Source organism: Cornus florida, unplaced genomic scaffold (genome assembly GCF_030987335.1).
Source record: "Cornus florida cultivar Cherokee Brave unplaced genomic scaffold, ASM3098733v1 CherokeeBrave_3.0.0_Hap2_Chr02, whole genome shotgun sequence".
Lineage (NCBI taxonomy): Eukaryota > Viridiplantae > Streptophyta > Magnoliopsida > Cornales > Cornaceae > Cornus > Cornus florida.
In genome coordinates, this window is record NW_026775572.1 from 53,764,166 (window position 1) to 53,783,582 (window position 19,417).

General features: G+C 32.1%; 1 protein-coding gene, 1 long non-coding RNA gene and 1 other non-coding gene across 9 annotated transcripts; 1 reads left to right on the forward strand and 2 right to left on the reverse strand.

The window, feature by feature from the left end:
* Positions 1-3,272: 3,272 nt before the first annotated feature.
* On the reverse strand, positions 3,273-12,063 carry LOC132294998 (uncharacterized). The gene is made up of 2 exons (XR_009478258.1): positions 11,689-12,063; positions 3,273-3,946 (listed from the first exon to the last, which is right to left on the reverse strand). It is a non-coding gene; the product is annotated as an uncharacterized LOC132294998 (long non-coding RNA).
* On the reverse strand, positions 11,477-11,559 carry LOC132298117 (small nucleolar RNA snoR116). Its single transcript, XR_009479540.1, has one exon. It is a non-coding gene; the product is annotated as a small nucleolar RNA snoR116 (small nucleolar RNA).
* Positions 12,064-14,858: 2,795 nt separating the features above from the next.
* On the forward strand, positions 14,859-18,907 carry LOC132294999 (uncharacterized). 7 transcript variants are annotated; one of them, XR_009478265.1, is made up of 3 exons: positions 14,887-15,089; positions 17,055-17,142; positions 17,242-17,834. XR_009478265.1 is itself a non-coding variant. In XM_059793064.1 (3 exons), exons 1-3 carry the CDS (start codon positions 16,933-16,935, stop codon positions 17,412-17,414), a joined length of 303 nt encoding a protein of 100 aa, XP_059649047.1. In that variant the 5' UTR covers positions 15,096-16,932; the 3' UTR covers positions 17,415-17,834. The 7 variants fall into 7 exon arrangements, 1 of the variants encoding a protein (XP_059649047.1); XM_059793064.1 differs by lacking the exon at positions 14,887-15,089 and adding an exon at positions 15,096-16,974; XR_009478263.1 differs by lacking the exons at positions 17,055-17,142; positions 17,242-17,834 and adding an exon at positions 18,387-18,907 and having other exon boundaries at positions 14,859-15,089.
* The last annotated feature ends 510 nt before the right edge of the window (positions 18,908-19,417 follow it).

Here is a 19,417-nt window from a genome sequence, read left to right on the forward strand (position 1 = left end):
TTTCTTGTTCTTCTTATATAAAGGGACAGAGCTCTCCGAAAGTGGTCGGGATAGGAAAAATCTAAGCGAAGGGAGTTTGCCAATTTCAACTGACCCCAATTAAAATTTTCCTCCAACCCTTTTTAGATGAGAGTTTGTCCGTACAAATAAATCATTTTTCAATGGGAAATAAGTGAAAGTACATGTCATTCGTTCTGATTTTAGTGATTCGATAGCAAAGAAGATATATGATGTCAAGATCGAGATATCTGTCGTGGTTTTAAGATTAAGAGAATTGATATCACCCTAAGGAAATTGGGGTTAACTTGAAGAGGGCAGAGCCCCAACTTGTTGAAGGCATAACAGAAGTACGGGTGCAAGGGGAATCTAATTACGTTTAGATGGAGAACAGAAAAGAGGATCTCTCTGGGAAGAAGATCCTCACCGGATCTCTCATCCAGGCCCTCGGAATAGACCCTAATAGAAACATCGTTAAGGATTTCGTTCTTCAAACGAAGAACCCCTAAGTCCGAAGCCATTGTAATGGTGGAGGAAATTCCCAGTTTTAGGGTTTCTCTATTTTGAAAAAAAAAAAAAAAAAGTCGTAAAAATCAAAATATCAAAAAAATAGTAAAGGGTTAGAACTAACCTTAGAAAGGGGGTTTGCAGAATACACCGTAGCAAAGCGAAAGTTGAAGAATCACAAAGGGGAAACTCACCGGAGAAGACAAAGAAAGCTCACCGGAGATGACTGGCAATTGGCAGAGACGATTAAGAGAGACGATACTTGAAGGCGAAGATGGCAAAGGCAGAGTAAGGACAAGAACTTGAGGTTTGAGGTTTTAAAGAGAAAAAGGCTCACTACCCAAAGAACTAAGGCAATGATGGTGCTTCAAATCTCAAAGCATGGGTCCCTAAATCAATCGTTCACTTCCCCACATCATTACTTCGAGCAGTCTCATCATGATTAAGTCCCTTTGATAATCTCACCCTAATTAATTAGGGAGAGATTATGAGGGTAGATGAAGATACCAAAAATAACCTGAATCGAGCACAACCCAAATTACTGGAAACGGGTCTAGAAAGAACATTTTGTTTAATCGAACCATCACTTATTGGGCCCAAGACCGCAAGATCAATCTGAAAGCCCGATCTCTGAGCAAAGGAAATGGGCCCATATCCGTAATGAGCCCAAAGGATCAGCCCAGTGTGATGAGTTAGTTAGGATGCTTCTAAAATGTTTGTAATAGTCTATAAATAAACGGAAAAGAGAGGGAAAAGGGATGAAAATTTTTCTTGAAGTGTAAAACTATTATGTCCAAATTGAGAGAGGATTTTTCTTGTATCTTCAGTACTATATTCTGCATTCAGCACTCAATTAGAAAATCAAACATGCCTTAAGTCTAAAGTTAAGATAGGCATCAGAAAGTCAAAGACGTTCAACAATTGAATCTTGGTAGAGTGGGGTGAATGTAAGCCTCATCAGAGCCAATTGTACTTTGCCTGAAGATAGTATATCATTTCTCTTGAAATTGAATGAAAAGTCTTCAAGATTTTTCCCTGGATTGGTGAATTTCTCCATCATTTCTGAAGATATATATATATATATTTTATTGGTTATTACTTTTTAATTAAATGTTAATGATAGAATCAATTCCAAAAATAAAACATAATTATACTTACTATAATTTTATTCTCATTTTGAATAGAAAATACATTTTTTTCATGCACTTTCCTTCAGGCACAACGTAGCGCACTAACCCGTCGTGCGAGCCTCCCACTGAGGGCCGCTATGCCAAAAGCAGAGAAACCCATCCCTCGGTCAATCTCTTAATAGGTAGCTTCTTCACTCTTTGACTTCCTTATATAGAAGTCTTTCTCTTAGCCGAAACCAAAGCTTTTATTTTCTGTTGAGTAATAGTTGGGTAAGTCTTGAATGAGCCCCCTGAAAGCTTATACAAATAAACGAATTTTTGTTCTACGTCTCCGAGCTATATATCCTCGCTTAATTCCGGTCATTGAATAATTAAAACTTTGACGAATAACTAATTGATTTCCTTTCTTTCCGTTATTCTTTTCCCCCTTCCTAGCCTATTAATAACAAAACGGATTTTTCCAATGTATAAAATAAAAATTGGCTTTAGCTACTATAACCTTCCCGACCACTACTTTAATTTTTTTTCATTTTTATTTATCAAAATCCCTCTCTAAAATCTGATTAAAAACAAATAAGGCTGGAGAATCACATATGTTGACCCACCGAATGATGTGACGTGTTCCTTTCAGGATCCAATTATTTTCATATTATTATTACTTTTATATAAATAAATCATTTTCCTATTATTATTTGGCATAGTAAAAAATTACCATTATTTGATGGTTTAGAAAATGGTTTGACCTCCTCAAAGTATCCATCTCGGCCCTAGTAAAGTTTGAAGAGATTAAAAAATATTGATCGAGGCGTTGTTGATAAATCCAGCACTTAATTATTTTGACACCACTTAATTATTTTGACACTACTTAAAATAGAGTAAAATTTTAACATTTTATTTAGACACTTTTAACATCCCCATCACTTAAAATTAAAATTAGAGTAAAATTTTAACATTTAGCATTCAGTTATAAACAATGTCCCATCACTTAAAATTTTACTAAAAACACGCTAATAAAATTTTAAGTGACAAAAACATCACTTAGCTTGACTAAGTCTGAACACTAAAATTTTTAAAAAATATCAAAAAATATATATATATTATTTTTTAATTACCTCTTATAAACTTCAATACTTAAAATCCAAGTCTTGAAATTTTTACTAAATTTTTAGTTTTATCAAAAAGAGCCTTTCTCACTAATGAGAAGGTTATACAATACCTAGGGTTTGACACTGATATAAGTACTTCTCCCAATGAAAACTTATCGTTTTTCTTACTTCTCACAGAGAATTTTCATTGAAAAAAAATATCTTGTGTCAATATACTTCTTAAATATTGTACTGAATAAAGGCTCTGTATTTTAATACAAAAATACTATAAAATTATAGAAAATAATCTGTAAATACAGTTGCACTACAAAATTATAGAAAACAATATGTAATTACAATATCAGTGTGGAATCAACAAAAAAAGGATTTCCACAAAACAATTCCAGGACAAATATTCAACTATACACCTTAAGGATCTACAACTATTAATAAATTCTTACATAATTTAGAAAAATATATCCACGCAGGCAAAAATAATACGGGATTAAAATCAAGCAAGCAATTTAGAAAATCCCAAATCCTAACTCTAAACTTGCGATTCCCAACAGTGGTCCGATATATATTAATATTAGAATACGTGTGTAATTATGATACATCACCTCCACACTATGTTGGACCCAAATTCAGAAACTTACGATAAAAAACAAATTGAACATTAATTCAACTCCTATAGCAACCCTTTTTTCTAGCATTATTTGTCAAAACACGGAGTGTCGATTGCAAACTCGCTGTTGTGAAAGGTTGAAAAATCAAGCAGCCCTCCTCTTGTCAAAATTGCAACTTCTTCCCCAACACAAACAGACATAGACACAGATACAACCTTGCACCTTCTCTCTAAAACACATTCTCATAAAATGGACAAGAACCAATACAAATTGAGCAGACTAGAAGCTCAGCTATCAAAGAATCACAAGGAACCAAATCACTTAAAAGCTGGCTGGCTATGGATGCCATCAAAAGCCCTAATACTTCAAAACAAAGAGGACACAAACTTTTAATGAACTCGGTATCAGCTTTTGCCAAGCACGCTCAACCACCCTGTGACCTCAAACCTCAAATGCTCAAACCATATTTGACAAAACCAACAAGGTTTTGCAGTAGTTCCTTTACAATTAAAGGAGCATGTTTAAACCAACCACAGAGACAGAGAAATGGAAGTAAAAGGATGCCTTTTACTCAACCGAGATGGAAAATATGATTTCCTACCTGTCCAATGAAGTTTTACAATAATAAGAGACAAATATACCAATTTCCAAATTGGTGAGAGTCCAAATAGATGGAAGAAAATAAGAAACTACAAAAAAGTAAGAAGTTTAACTATTCCCATGCACATATACACATTATAAATAAAATTAAGAGAAATCAGATTTTACCAACTATCAAACAAGCAACAAGTTCTTTTAAGACAATTACTATACACAACCAATAAAGATATCCATCACCATTATGCAACATTCAAGTTGAAAATGAAATTACACTTCAAATCAAATAATGAGATCCACAAATTAGTTGGTTTCTCTCTAATCAAATCATGAGAAGAAAAGTGAACCACAAAGGTCAAAGGTAAAAAAAAAAAAGAAAATAAAAGTAACATGTTTAAAACACCCCTGCCAACAAAACTATACATTACGCCAAAATATATAATATAGATTTGGAGGATTTCATTAAGGTCCAGTGGTTGGTCAATAGCTTTCAAGATTCTCCCAATTTACGTGTATCAAAGTAACATATTTACAAAAATAACCACAAGGTCTATACATCATCGAGGAAACCAGAGGTTTAACCTGTGAAGAAGAACAAATAAGAACCCTCTTTTTGGGTTTTAAAATCCAGGTGTCAATTGCAACCTAACTCACAATTATTAACCGAAATTAACTAGAATTCCAGCAACATTTTAAATAATCAACTACTATTGAGATAGATTTTGATTTTCAAAATTGAAAGTCTAACCAAGAATTTGACTTTATCCAATACAACTAAGACATATAAATCCCTCCACTTACATTCTCAGTCTAATTCTGTTCTAAATAGCATTATCCTATTAAGAGAAAAAAACTAGGCAATAACTAAGACTTCAATTCTTTTTGTGAAAGGATTGGGGCTGTCAACTATTGTATAACATGATCCCAATTCCACTCAATAACCCTTCCCTATTGGACAAACAATAAATGAGTAAAAAAAAACTCATTCCTTTCCAAGCTACACCTTTTTCATTCCTCCCACTTCACTTAAAAAAAACACGGACTGCCTCTGCTGCAACCGATCTTGGTTAATAGAGGCAGTCCATGTTTTTTAAAGTGAAAGGGAGTTCTCCGTGTTTACTATTTAACGCTCTGGGTTCCCAAAAAATTGTGAAAACAACTAAAAGTTTTTCTCTAAAAAGTGTAACTCATGTGAGTCATGTGACTGAGTTTCCATAAAACTACTTTCAAAAAACAGTTCCAAGTAGGCTAAAATTTATTGTTTTCAGTTTTTTGTAACTCCCAAAACAGAAATCCAAGCAAGGCCTTAAATTACATGTTTTTTATGGAAAATTAAAAATATAAATTTTATTACAAAATTGCCCTTTTAACTCTTTCTCTATACAACACTTGATCTCTTTTTTATTATATCATATATATAGATAACCTTATAGCTCTATACGTATATTAGAAGAAAGAAATTTATTGAAAACCAACTATATCTTTCAACATTTACCATAACACAAATTTGAGGGTAATAACAAAAGAATTGGAACAAAAGAGAGGAACAGACTCAAATAGCAACAAAATTGTATAAGGAGGGACCAAATTTTACAAGTATGGATGCGAATGGTGAAATAGTCAAGTGTTGTCAACACAAATGAGCAGAATAGCATAATAACGCATTTTAAATTATGTATATGAATGGTCTTATCCCATACTATGTCTGCAAAAGAAAATCACCAAGGTGAAATATATATATATATATATATATATATATATATAAACAATAAAAAGACAACTTGAAAAGGAAAAAAAAGGAAAGTGAGTTTATATATATACACATACACTATATACATGTATATTATATATACACACACATGAATCAATTTAGAAGACAAAAAAAGGAAGACACGAAAGTATTGCTTATACATATATACACACACAATCAAGTGAGAAGAGAAAGAGTTAAAAGGTCCAAATAAATTATATTTTTAATGTCTAATAAAAATAAGAAACATGTAACTAATGATTGTTCAATTATAACTCTAATGACCACTTAAAAGAGTGGTTGTGCAGGAACATTCGGTAAAGCACTCTAATATGCATGGCTTCATCTGATGATCATGAAGACTTGCTATCAATATAAAGCAATAACTGATATGTGTGTGTGTGTGTGTGTGTGTGTAAAGAAAAAAGACAATTTCAAAAGAAAAATAAAAGAAAGTGGTTGTTTATATAAATATATATACACACGATCTAATGAGAAGAGAGAAAGAGTTAAAAGTTCATAATAAATTATTTTATTATATTTTTAATGCCCCATAAAAATAGGAAAAATGTAATTAATGACCACTTGTGATTGTGCAGGAATGCTAAGGAAGCCCCCCTACCACACATAATTTAATTTTGAAATATATTTAATGAGAATGAACCACATTTGCAACACTCCCCTTTGGAATCCACTATACTAAACCACACTAAGAGTATTGGAGTCTATACTAAACCAAATTAAGAGTAAGATCTTTCATGCAGCAACGATGCTTATGAGAGAGCAAATTATGTCAAGCAAAATAAACATCCTGAACTCCTAGCAAAGTTTAAACAAGATATATTTTTTAGTACAGGGTTGATTGTAAAGTATAGTAAACCCCAAGAGAGAGTGTTGCAAGAGAAATTCACCCCATCCATTTTAACTAAATCTGTACATTACAAGAATCATTTCCTAACCTTTTGTAATATCCAATTCAGAAATTAACCTAACTCCTATGTTGACTTCACCACTTGTTGGATGAAGAGAGTGAAGACTAAAGCCCAAACAATCAACAAACTTCAAGGCCAACTTTTTTATGGCTGTGAATATGCATAAATATTAAATGTATTTTATTATTTTACTTTTACATTTGGGAGTTAAATAACATTTTTATTTAAGATAATATTAAAAATAAGAAATTATCTTATATTAAAACAATAATCTAAAAACAATTAAATTATAATAAATTTTTTATTATGCCCAAAGAAATATGTTAAATGTCCCCACTCCCTTGTCCAGATTTTATGTCCAACCGTCCATCTTAGACAACCAGTATTCAAGGGCTATTCTTTCTATTACAACCTTCATCCTCTATCAATTTTTTCTCTTACTCATGCTCAAGTTCTTCCTCCTTGTCGAGGCTAAAACAATCTAAGGTCCACCATATGATGTTTTGTTTACATGTTAAATTTTCATAAATCAATCCTCTCTAAACCTACAATGGTCCAATATATATTAATAAATGAGTAGGCATATAATTACGATACTATTAATAAAATTTATGCCTATTAATTCGCACAAAAAATCTAGTAATAGAAGACTCGTGAAAAAAATTCCTGTAAAAATTTCATAGCAATTGAAGAATTCGTATAAAAATTCATTTCCGGAGCAAAAAAAGTTTTCACTTTCCAACAACTAGCTCCCATTTAATTTTGGTTACATGTAATTCGGATTTAAAATTAATTATTTATGAATTTTTACATATAATTCGGATTTAAAATTAATTATTTTTGAATTTTTACATATAATTCGGATTTAAAATTAATTATTTTTGAAGTTGTAGGCTAGGTGTTGGAAATTGAAAATTTTTCTTACTTGATCCAATTTTTATACGGAGCTGTGTTGATTCAATTGCAATAAAATTTTTATTGAAACTTCTCCGATGAGACTTATACTACCCAGATTTTTTGCATGAATTTAGAGCATGCGTAAATGTTATTAAAAATACGGACAAGTCGGTGAAAAAACTAGCCTTTCCACCTTTATAGACCTTGGAATGAAATCAATTGAACATATACATAACTCCAATAGCAATCCTCTTCCGTGATGCTTGCCTAATTCACACTTCTCTCTAAAAGTACATTCAAAGAAACCAAACAGCCTTAAAACCAAAACACACAAATTGAGGAAACTAGAGGCTCCAATGACTAGAAGCTCCAGCAATTTAACCAAGAATGCTAATTGAGGAAATTACATTGGATTAGACCAAAACTTTGATCTTATCCAATGTAACTAAGGAATAGAATGTGAGTTTGAATTTTCGTTCTTAATAGCACTATCCTATTAACTAATACAATTAGGCAATAATCTTTTTGTGATATGACGAGGTTGTCCACGTGCAGTGATACCAATTACACTTGGTAGCCCTTCCCTTCCCTATTTCCTTCCTATTGAACCAAAAATAAATGACTAAAAAGATCATTCCTTGTATAAGTTTTTCATTCATCTGCACTTAAATTTTCTTCCTATTTTCAACATCCATTCTAAACGGAGCATAATGAAAATAAAAAATGTTGAAACATCTGAATGCACAAGCCAGATAAAAATCAAGGGGCAAATGCTAAATTCTGTATTTCATTCTGTTATTGGCAACGTACAGCGCTAAAAACACTATTGAGTAAGTGCATCAGAGACTCTAATTTGTTGCCTTAAACACTACAGAAATCTTATCATATGCATCTAATATAAAATTTCCTCTACATTGTAACAATATAACAACAAATATACATATATATAACAAATGCAAGAACTTCACGAGAAATTGATTTAAAGAACTTCCATTAGTTAATCCATTAAACAATGATGATGACAAAAAATAAATGAGTAAAAAAGCTCATTCCTTTCCCTAATGTACACCTTTTTCATTCCTCAACACTTCAATTTTCTTTCAATTTTCAAGATCCATTCTAAACATAGCATAACAAAAATTTAATCATCGTAACTAAAACAAATATCAAAGTTGATTCAAAGAAAAGAAAATGAAAATAAGAAATGTTGAAACATCTAAATGCACAAGCCAGATGGAAATCAGGAGGCAAATGCTAAAATCTCCATTTCATTTTGTTATTGGCAACGTACAGCGCTAAAAACACTATCGAGTAAGTGCATCAGAGACTCTAATTTGTTGCCTTCACTGCAGAAATCTTATCATATGCATCTACTAAAAAATTCCTGCAGTGTAATAATATAACAACATATATATACATATATATATATATATGTATAACAAATACAAGAACTTCACGAGAAAGTGCTTTAAAGAATTTCCATTAAACAATGGTGATCCAGTACATGTAAAATAATATTTTACCACTTTCAATAGTTTCACAAAATCAGGAAAGTCAAAATGCAAACTGCACAAGTAGCATTAGAATCCAGTTCTAAATGATTGAGGAATGCTAGAAAAAGGCCGGACGTTTTACAAAACGAGCAAATGAACTAGAAAAGAAAATAGCAATTTTCTAATGGAACCCTTGAAATGCAAATTCAAACATGAACTCTAAAACAATATTTTTCGTTTCACATGTAAAATGAAATGAAAAAGAATATATGCAGCTATAAAACACTAATTTTCATTGACCATTTACAATCAAATGAAAAAGAACACATGCAGTCAATCTAATGCTTCGAGCCCTCATTAACGATTTGTTTCACTACAAAAGTACAATGTTTCAAACAACAAAACACAACCCAACACAACAAAACACTACCAATAACCAGTTAAAATATAAAATACTATAAATATAGAAAATACTTTGTAGTTACAGTTTGACTAGTTTAAAACAACCAAAATGAAATTGATTGTAGGTAACTAAAATAATTAAAACAAAACAGCTCTAGGACAAATATTAAACTATACAACTGAAAGATATACAAATAAAAAGATCAACCATAATTTAGAAAAGTGAACCAAATAAAATCAAGCAAGCAAATCAAGAAATCTTACTAACTGAAAGAGAAAATAAAACTAATTAAAATACACTTGCAAAGACCTCCCTTCACTAACAAGGACATCAACGGCCATTTCTGGCCAACAGGAAGAGGACTCACTGCTGTGATTAACCAATCACAATTTTTTTTTATTCACAGCTGTTATAACGTGTTTGCAGCGACAATCATGCTATTGCTAGAACTACTCTAATTGGAAAGGACATCAAGAATCACAAAAGGAACCAGTTTCCATAAAAGTTGTTATAAAAGTTGTTATGGATGCTGTCAAAAACATTATAGAGTTCAAAACAAAGCAGATACGAGTTTCTAAAGAACTCGGAATAATCTTTACAGGCCACTCTTGCTTGCATATTAACAAACCAGCAAAGTTTTGCAATTATTGCAATACAATTTATCAAGTATCAAGTAGAGAAAGAGGGAGGTGCAAGGATGGTTTCTACTTATCAAGATGAAAACACCATGATTTTTTAGTTCCAATACAATTTAACATGTACATTTAAACCAAGAAGAGAGAGAGAGAGGTGCAATTATGATTTCTACTTATCAAGATGGGCACACAGTGATTTTCTACTTATCAAGTGAAGTTGTACAGAAAGAATAGATAAATATACCAATAACCTATTTGGAAAGAGTTAACAGATGGAAGAGAATTAGCAATAACAAGAAATGGAAAGTAGGGAGATTACATAAAAGCACCATTTATTGATTTCGTCCAACAAATACCAAAGATTATTTTTTGTCTAGCAAGTGTGGGAATGTTCTAATACTCCCCACAAAGGTGAGAGGTTTAACCTTTCCAATAAACATATATGCACACATTTATATATACTGCAAAATGGCTTTAAGGGCCTAGACACCTACAGCATAGTTCTTATATATAATTAAGAGATATCAGATTTTACCATTTACCAAACAAGAAACAAGCCTCTTGTGAAACAATTACTATTACCAAAAAAATAATATCTATCATCCTCATGCCACATTCAAATTAAAAATTAAATCTATACTACAATACATATCTAACCGAGAATGCTAGCCAAGATAATTTCAGTATTTTGAATGCATTGTACAGGATCAAAACTTTGATTTTTGATCCTATCCAATACATCCAAGATATCAAAACCAATGTCCATTAGTATTCTCGGTTTAAATGTCAGTCTACATTGTCCTATTAAGTAAAAGGATTAAGCAAGCTGAGTAAAAGGATTAGGTAAGGATTAGGTAAGCTGAGTAAGACACTAAACGATTTAAGAATCAAAAATATGAGTAAGCGGCTCATTCAAATCCCAAGAATCCCAAATCAACTCAATAACCATTCTCTTACCTATCATTTTTTATTGAACCAAAAATATGAATAAGAGGCTCATTCAAATTCCAATCCCAAGGTACACATTTTCCATTCCTCCCACTCAACTCTCTTCCAATTTTTCATCCATTCTAAAAAAAAAAAAAAAAAAAAAAAAAAAAAAAACCTTAACTCATATAAAAAAAGATAAAATAATAAAATATAGAAACATCTGAATGCGCAAGCCCGGTGAGAATCAAGAAGCAAACACCAGAATCTCCGTTTCATTTTGTTATTGGCAACGTACAGCGCTGAAAACACTATCAAGTAAGTGCATCAGAGACTCTAATTTGTTGCCTTTAAACCCTATCCTACATATCCACTATGAAATTCCCAACAGTGTAACACTATAATAACAAATATAAGTATATATACCTAACAAATGCAATAATTCAATAATTCACAAGTGCTTTAAAGAAGTTCAGAAAAAATAATAATAATAATAAAGGCTCAGAGAGTAATGATTTAGAACATCAACAAGCTTTATGGCTTTCATAGTTTGATGGTATATGTTTCATCATCATTGCCTATGTAACAATTATACTATTGAAGAAAATAAATCAAATCTACATAATTGAAACCATAAGAAAGCAAAAAAAAAAAATATGACTCAGAATGCTAAAGAATATAACATCTAAGAGGCTTAACGAGATCTCACAAGATGTGGCAGCAGATCGCGTTACATTTTTGCAGAGGCGCCTCTTGAGTTTCTCGACCTGAATGGTTGATTGGGCGTATGGGTTTTATATAGAGGAGAAAAAAGATGCTCATGGAAACCCTAATCTTTTGGTAATAGCATTTTTTTTTTTAAATAATAATAATTATATATTTTTTTAAAAATAAGCTGTTACTTTAAAAAGGCTTTAGCTTTATATGAACTTTACGTTTACAAGAAAAATTTAAAACGATAAAATAAAAAATAATACTGTAATAATAAAAGAAAGAAAGAAAAAAGACGGGCCAAAAGCCCAAGATCAAATGTAATACAAACATACACAAAGGCCCGAAGGTCACGGCCTTAACCAGACCTATGTAGCAGCCCAACCTGGAAGGGGCTTAAAAGCCGTTTCTTTCATTTCTTAAGAAAGTTTTATAAAATTACTATACAGTATGTATATGTATATATATATATATATGTATATATGTATATATATTTTGTCATTGACAAGAAATTCACACACACCACACTTACACACTCATTTGTGCTTCTGTCATAGTTCTTTTGCTCCTGATGGTTTCCTCTCTGGTGATCTTAGGTATTCTTTTCTCTCCTTGCCGGAACGGCAAAAGTGCGCAACGAGATGTAAAGCCGGGGGGGGTTTTACATTTTGGAAGACTTGATGACCAATCAGTGCAAAAGTTTCATTTCGATCCGGGTATCGCTATAAGTTCTTATGTTTTTATGTTAGTGTTAATTTTATATTGGTGTGTTTTGCCTTTCAAATTTCTTGGTTTGCCTCCTTTCTCTTTCTGGGTTTGGATTCCCATGGCGAGTAGATTGGCTGTGAGCGACGTGACTATTATAGTTGCCAATACCTTTGGTCTGTGGATGGGTGATGAACTGTGGTGTATTGCAAATTTCGGTAATCTTTTTGTTCACAGGTCAGTGTATGTTGTTGGTGAGGCCGTGAAGGTTGCCCTCCAGTCGCCCCTCTCTTTTTGGTCAACATCCATCTCTGATCTTCTGTTGCATCGGCTATGTGTCGCCTTTTGGGCGGCACATGGTCTATATCTCTGCACTGGTTTAACACTTGAATACATGGTGGTGCTTGACGACATCTCTTCTAGTATGAGGATGAGTCCCCAGGAAAATCATAGTCTGGCAGAGCATCGGACTTCCAGTGGCATTTTGGTTGCTAGTCTAGGTCGCCGTGGTTGCTCAGTTGTGAAGGTTCACCGTTTTGGGCTTGGTCGGTGAAATCAATTTCTTTTACTTCTCGGTTGCTGGCGAATCTGGGTTATCCTCGAATTCTCCGTCCCATAATTAACTGTCAAAATGAACATCAAAAGTCAAAAGTTATGATGGCTTTGTGGCTCGTATAGGATGATTAGCTCTTTGATTTGTTGGGCCGTGGTGAAGAAATTTGGGGTAAACTATTTCTATTGGGTATTCAAAATTGGATGTTGATGTTGGAGTTTTCTAGTCATGGGGTTAAGTTTAAGCAGTTCATGGCATGGTCAGTGATTCAGCTCCATTTACTGGCGGCGTGCTCATTGTGTTTACCGGTTTATGATTGTTGGTTCCTTGGTGGCTCGGTGACAGGGTCGGCTCTTGCTTCTTCGGTTGGGGAAGCCATGACGTCATGGCTGATGTCATAGAATTTTACTCTGGAAGTTTTCTTCTGCCTTTTAACGGCCATGGCCATGAGTGTTTTGGGACTTTGTGTGAGGCGGTGTCATTTGACAAGAGATCTTTAGGTGCTTTAGTGGGTCCAAAATCTAACTATTCTGGAAAGTCTAGTGCTCTGATTGTGGGTACTAACCCTCCCAATATCACTGACATCTTTTAGATGTCGGTTATTGTTAAGGATGATATCTTGACATTAGGAGGTGTTAGTTTTAGCTAGTTTTGTGTTTTTGACACTGAATGTGTTTCTTTGTTTTGATATAGTTCCATGTTCTTGCCCTGTAGATGCCGTATGGCTGTTTTCTTGCCAAGTTAAAATAATAGTAATAATAATAATAATAATAATAATAATAAACACTTGCACACTCATTACAATACAATATAACCTCTATAAATTAATAATGTTGGAATCACATACATTCTATTAATTAAGCGAGATATTAATTTATCAATAAATTAATAAGTTATTAATTTAACAAGATATTTTATATAAATTATATATATATATATATTTCAATGCATTGTACTCATTTAATGAATTGACAACGCCACAGGGAATTCTCAAGATGACGAAGTTGAAAACGACACAAGTACGAAGATTTTAAGCGTAAAACAGATCATTGACAACATTACAAGGAATCTCAAGATGACAGATGATATAAAACTTTGAAAACTGTTTCACGTAACGAAGTACTCAAAGCATTGAGGCTAAATAATTTCTTGTTGCAATACGAAAAACACAACTCCATAACTTTTGAGTGCCTTATGAAAAATTAGAGATGAGATCCAACTAAATTTAAATTTCAAGAAAAGACGAGCAATGCTAAATTCATATTTCAAGAAAATTTCATAATCAGTCCTATAGACTTCTTACCAAATTATTATTTTATGTAATAAGTAAGACCTATAGAAACCAATAAAGAAATTTGTGAAATATATTATCTCATAAATTAAACAAAATTATTAATTTAATACCTTAAACCAAGTCAGGACCGACATAATTTTATTATTTAAAAGTGATTATTAATTTTTTTTTTTTTTACTTCACTTTACTTTCTTTTTCTTCTACTTTCTATTTTTTATCTTTTCTAACCCTCTCAAGTAGAGAGAGGCATCACAATCTTAAAAGCAAACGAGAAGCATTAAACACCTTTAAAGAGTATATGCACCTATGGTAAATCAATTCAAGCCCGTGATAAGCCATCATTTTAGGTAGGGGTGGTAATTCATGTTCGCGAGTTATAATCGTGTTGTATTGATCTAAGGGTATTAAACTAAACACCTCAACCCGAACACGATTTTATTTAAGCCCTGTTTGGTTTGTGTTTTGTTTTTGGTCTTTATATTATTCCAACCCAAAACATGTTTGGATGGCGTGTTATATTTTAAACAGTTGAAAAATATTTTGCAAAAGTGGCCCAAAATATAAAACATCATTTAGGTGTTTTTGCTTGTTTTTGCATTGTTTGGCCAATAACAGCTACTGTAGCGGAGCAAACAAGGCCCATCATTTTACTGTAGCGGAGGCAACAACTGAAGGACATATAAAAGGAAAATGTTGCATTTTCTAGGTTTCGCATTTGCTCTCTCCTCTTTGGCGATTCTTGGCGACTGCTTTGGTAGAACACTGAATCCAAGGTTCCATTGCTGTTTTTGGCCAAAACCTTTAACGATCTGCATTCCTTTGTTGTTATCTTCGACGATCTCGACAGGTTTGATGATTTTGTTTTAATATCTGCAAATTCTCGGTTTGTTTGAGTTATTATTATTATTATTTTATTTTATTTTTTTTTTTTGTTTTGCGGTTGCAAATCCACACACGGAGTTCTAATTTGGAGTTTGATTGCAAGTTCGAAGTTTTTGAAACCCCAAATCGTTGTTACCCTCTGCTTTTTTCGACTTTTGTGTTTCGGAATCGACATTTGGAGTTTCCTTTGCTGTTTCTTTTTGTTTTGCGGTTACGTACTGGAAGCAGATTTTGGTAATGATTTGGGCATTCTTTAAACTGAAAGTGTATTTGTTGAAACCTTAATTTCATTTATTATTATTATTATTATTATTATTATTATTGTATAATTTTACCTTTAGTATACTATGAAAATACCTTTAAACTGAAAGCCTTTTTGTTTAATAAATACAAACCTTTTTTCTTCACAATCGTATTCTACAATATTTTAGTATTGATCATAATAAAATCCATTAAATTATAAATAAAATAAAAAAAATCAACTCGATCTATGTTATTTCTGATTTTTATGTAACGAAAAGCTCAAATACCACAATCCATTTATTTTTCATTCTTGTTTGGTATTGATTTGGGCATCGTTGTTTGTTACTGTGTGTGCATTGCTTACTCACTGGAAGCCAAAAAAAAAAAAAAAATTACCACACATGCTGACATATCATCTCTCTATAAGTTTTTTTTTTTTTTTTTTTTTTTTTTTTTTTTTTTTTTTTTTTTTTTGAAGCTCAATAAATGTTGACTGTCATTCAGAGGATATGAACTGAAACAAATTAACTAAAAAGGATACCCAGCTAAATGAATCTCCATCTGGTCTTGAGGGCATATAGATCCTCACAATCGTATTGGAAAATCTCATTACTGTTGTGCTTGCAGTGAAAAAAAAGATATTTGTCAACTATTAATGTATAAATCTTCTAATTGACCAAAAAAAAAAATGCCACTGCAAATCTTATTTAACTTGTATTCTGAAAATTTGCCTACACACATGAGTATCTTATTTAACTTCCAATATCACAGTCTACTATCACTATGGCAAGGAAGTTCAATTGAGAAAGGGACTCATTCCTTTCCAGATCTAGATGTCAATTGAAATAAATGAAAATGATTACTTTTAGCTTATGTATACATGTTAATTTGTATACTTTTAACTTCTGTATACATGTTACTTTCATTACTTTTAACTTCTATATACATGTTAATTTTGTATAGTTTTAGTTTCTGTATGTATGTTACTTTTGTATAGTTTTAGCTTCTCTATAAAGTTCCTCCTACAAATATGTTAAGTCATTTGTTTAACTATGCTGCCTTGATACTTTACACATTACTAATGGGAAGAGAATAATTTTTTTTTTACACACACACATGAGTAGTCATATATTTGATATTGTTAAAAATGTACCCACACACATAGTGTCATACATTAGTGAAGAGTATATTCATAGTAAAAGTTATACTATAATCTAACTTCAAATTAAAATGATCAATTAGATGGATGGGAATGATGAGAATATGGTGCCAGTAAATGTAGACGACCTTACAGACATTACCGCAAATGGAAAAGTAATATGGGATGACTCTCATATTGAAAATTTCATTATCCTTATGGAGGAAGAAGTGAGGCTTAGTAATCGTACTTCTGGAACTTTTAACACTATTGGTTGGAAGAATTTAGTGGAAGGCATGAGGCTTCAAATACGGAAGAACTTTACAAAGAACCAACTTAGGAATAAGTTCAATTAGTTGAGGATAGACTACAAAGACTTTGCGAAACTGTTATTAGAAACAAGTTTTGGATACAATGCTGAGACACCATGGTTATACTTGAACTTAAAAGATGGGATATGTTGATAAAGGTTAGTAGTGAAACTTAATTTATCTGTTATATACAAATGTAAGTTTTACTTTATATTAATAATAGGATAATAATTTGTAGGTGAATAGGGATGCAAAAAAGTTTCAAAAGGAGGGATGTAAACATTTTGACAAGATGACCCCCATCTATGGAGACACGTATGTTACAGGTGCGCATGTGAATCCTTCCACTAGACCACCCACTATCAACCAAATCCCCCCACACCATACAGCCATATATAGTGGCCTTGAAAATGATGATTTTGCAGAGGTGGACGGTTATGAGATTAGTCCCTCGCCTCTACCTCATGGTAAGAAACCAAAGAAAGATAGTTTTGCCACCACAATGAGCAATGTTATGGCAAGTATGACTGACAATACTAACGTGAGAGCTGAGCAAATTGAAAGGGCCATAAAGAAGCTTCATCATCTAATATGCTAGCATCTCGTGACAAATGTGAGGTTGAAGTAACTTCTTCAACAAAAAAAGATAAGGCAAAAGATGAATATGACTTATGCTGTAAGATTTTGAATCAATTGGAGGGTATTGATATTGTGCAATATGGCAAGGTTATCAACATGCTACATAGTGATGAAATATGGAGGAATTTATTTCTGAATAACCTTCCTGATGAGAGGAAGGTTGGTTGGATCATGAATCTTTGATTTCCTGCTACTTTTTAATGTGTTATCTGGTTTTCTTATGACTTTAAATGACTGTATTATTAACTATACTTTGTTTGGTGTGTTGCATTTATTTCTTATTTGCTTTTCTTATCACTTTGGATGACTGTACTATTAAGTACTCTATTTTCTATTTTCCTTGGGATGACTGTAATATTAACTATACTTTGTTTGGTGTGTTGCTTTTCTTTCTTATCTGCTTTTCTTAATATTTTATTATATTTTTTTATTATTTCTTATTTGCTCTTCGTATCACCCTTTCTTATATATTTTATTATACAAATGGATATTAGGACAATTATAGAATTGTATGATAATGATGATGCCGATAATAAATCTATCATTATAATGGCGTATATGTTGGAATACTATAGGAAACATTTTCAAAGCAGCGGTAGGGATTCAAGTTTAAAAGGGGAAGAATATATATTGGATATCTTGAATTGGCATGAAAGTAGATGTTATGAAAACTTTAGGATGTCCACCCCTGTTTTTGTTAAGTTGTGTGGTGAGCTTAGGTTATTAGGTTTGAAAGATTCTAAAGGTGTAAGTGTGTTTGAACAAGTTGGCATTTTCTTGCTTACTTTAGCTCACAATGAAAGGAATCGTGTGGTAGCAGAAAGATTCCAATACTCTACCCAAACAATTTTCAAACACTTCCATTTTTCTTTTACCAATAATATTCCAAACTTTTCGTGTACTTGGTAAGAGCTTTTACTTCCTTTTGTAGAGCGAAGTCTATGAAGAACAAGATTTCTATATACTCTTCCCATGGACCTTGTGAGGAACATTGCTGGGATTTTCTTCTTGATGGGATGGAATGATGGGATGAATTTGCTTGCATGAGTTTGCTGGGATTTGCTTGCTGTTGTTATTTTTATATACTCTTCCCATGGACCTTATGAGGAAAATTAAGGTTAAGACCTTGTGATGCCTTGATGGGAAGGAATTTGCTTGCTGTTGTGTAATGGGAGGTGCTTGGATTCTTGAGGTTTTTCTTGCAGGATGTCATGAGTAGTTGGTTTGGTTGTATTGCTTTAAATTTTTATTTATTTTTTTTTTTTCTATTGCTTTTATATTGTTTAGCTTTTGCTTCCTGGTTTGCAGTTCTTCTTGTATAGCAAGGGGATACCCTTGATTGATGGCCTTGTATATCAGTTTGTATAATTTTTTTGGACTTCTATTATCAATACACAACACAGTTGTATATTGACTAAGATTATGCAAAACAGTTGCTATTGTTTATGTCAATTGGCGTTATAAAATCAATATTTTATTCAATGCATGTGCAACTTCCAATTCTTATAATGTTTTTCTAGTCATATTCCAATTTCAGAGCAATGAAAGTAACCCAGCAATGTGTAGAAAGAATGAGTGCAATTTGAGACTGTTATTTTTTTTAGAGCTTGGAAATGCAATTAATGATTTCAACAGTTTAGAGAATGTGATAATGTAGGTTAATGGCATATGGAGGCATTTGGAGCTTGCCAATCTCACATAAATTGATTTGAAGAATTTATTAATGCACTTTGTGATTTTTTATTATAAGTGTTATTAGTAAAAAAAATAATAATGTGTAAATAAAATTTCAAACCATATCGAATAATGTACTAATATATATAAATAATAATGTATTAATATATTTTAATATTTTAAAAACAAAACAAAAACACTCCTGTAAAACAGGTTTTGTGTTTTTGTTTCAGTATTTTTGATAACAGTCGAACTCTGCCAAACATGTTTTGTTTCAAATTTCTTAAA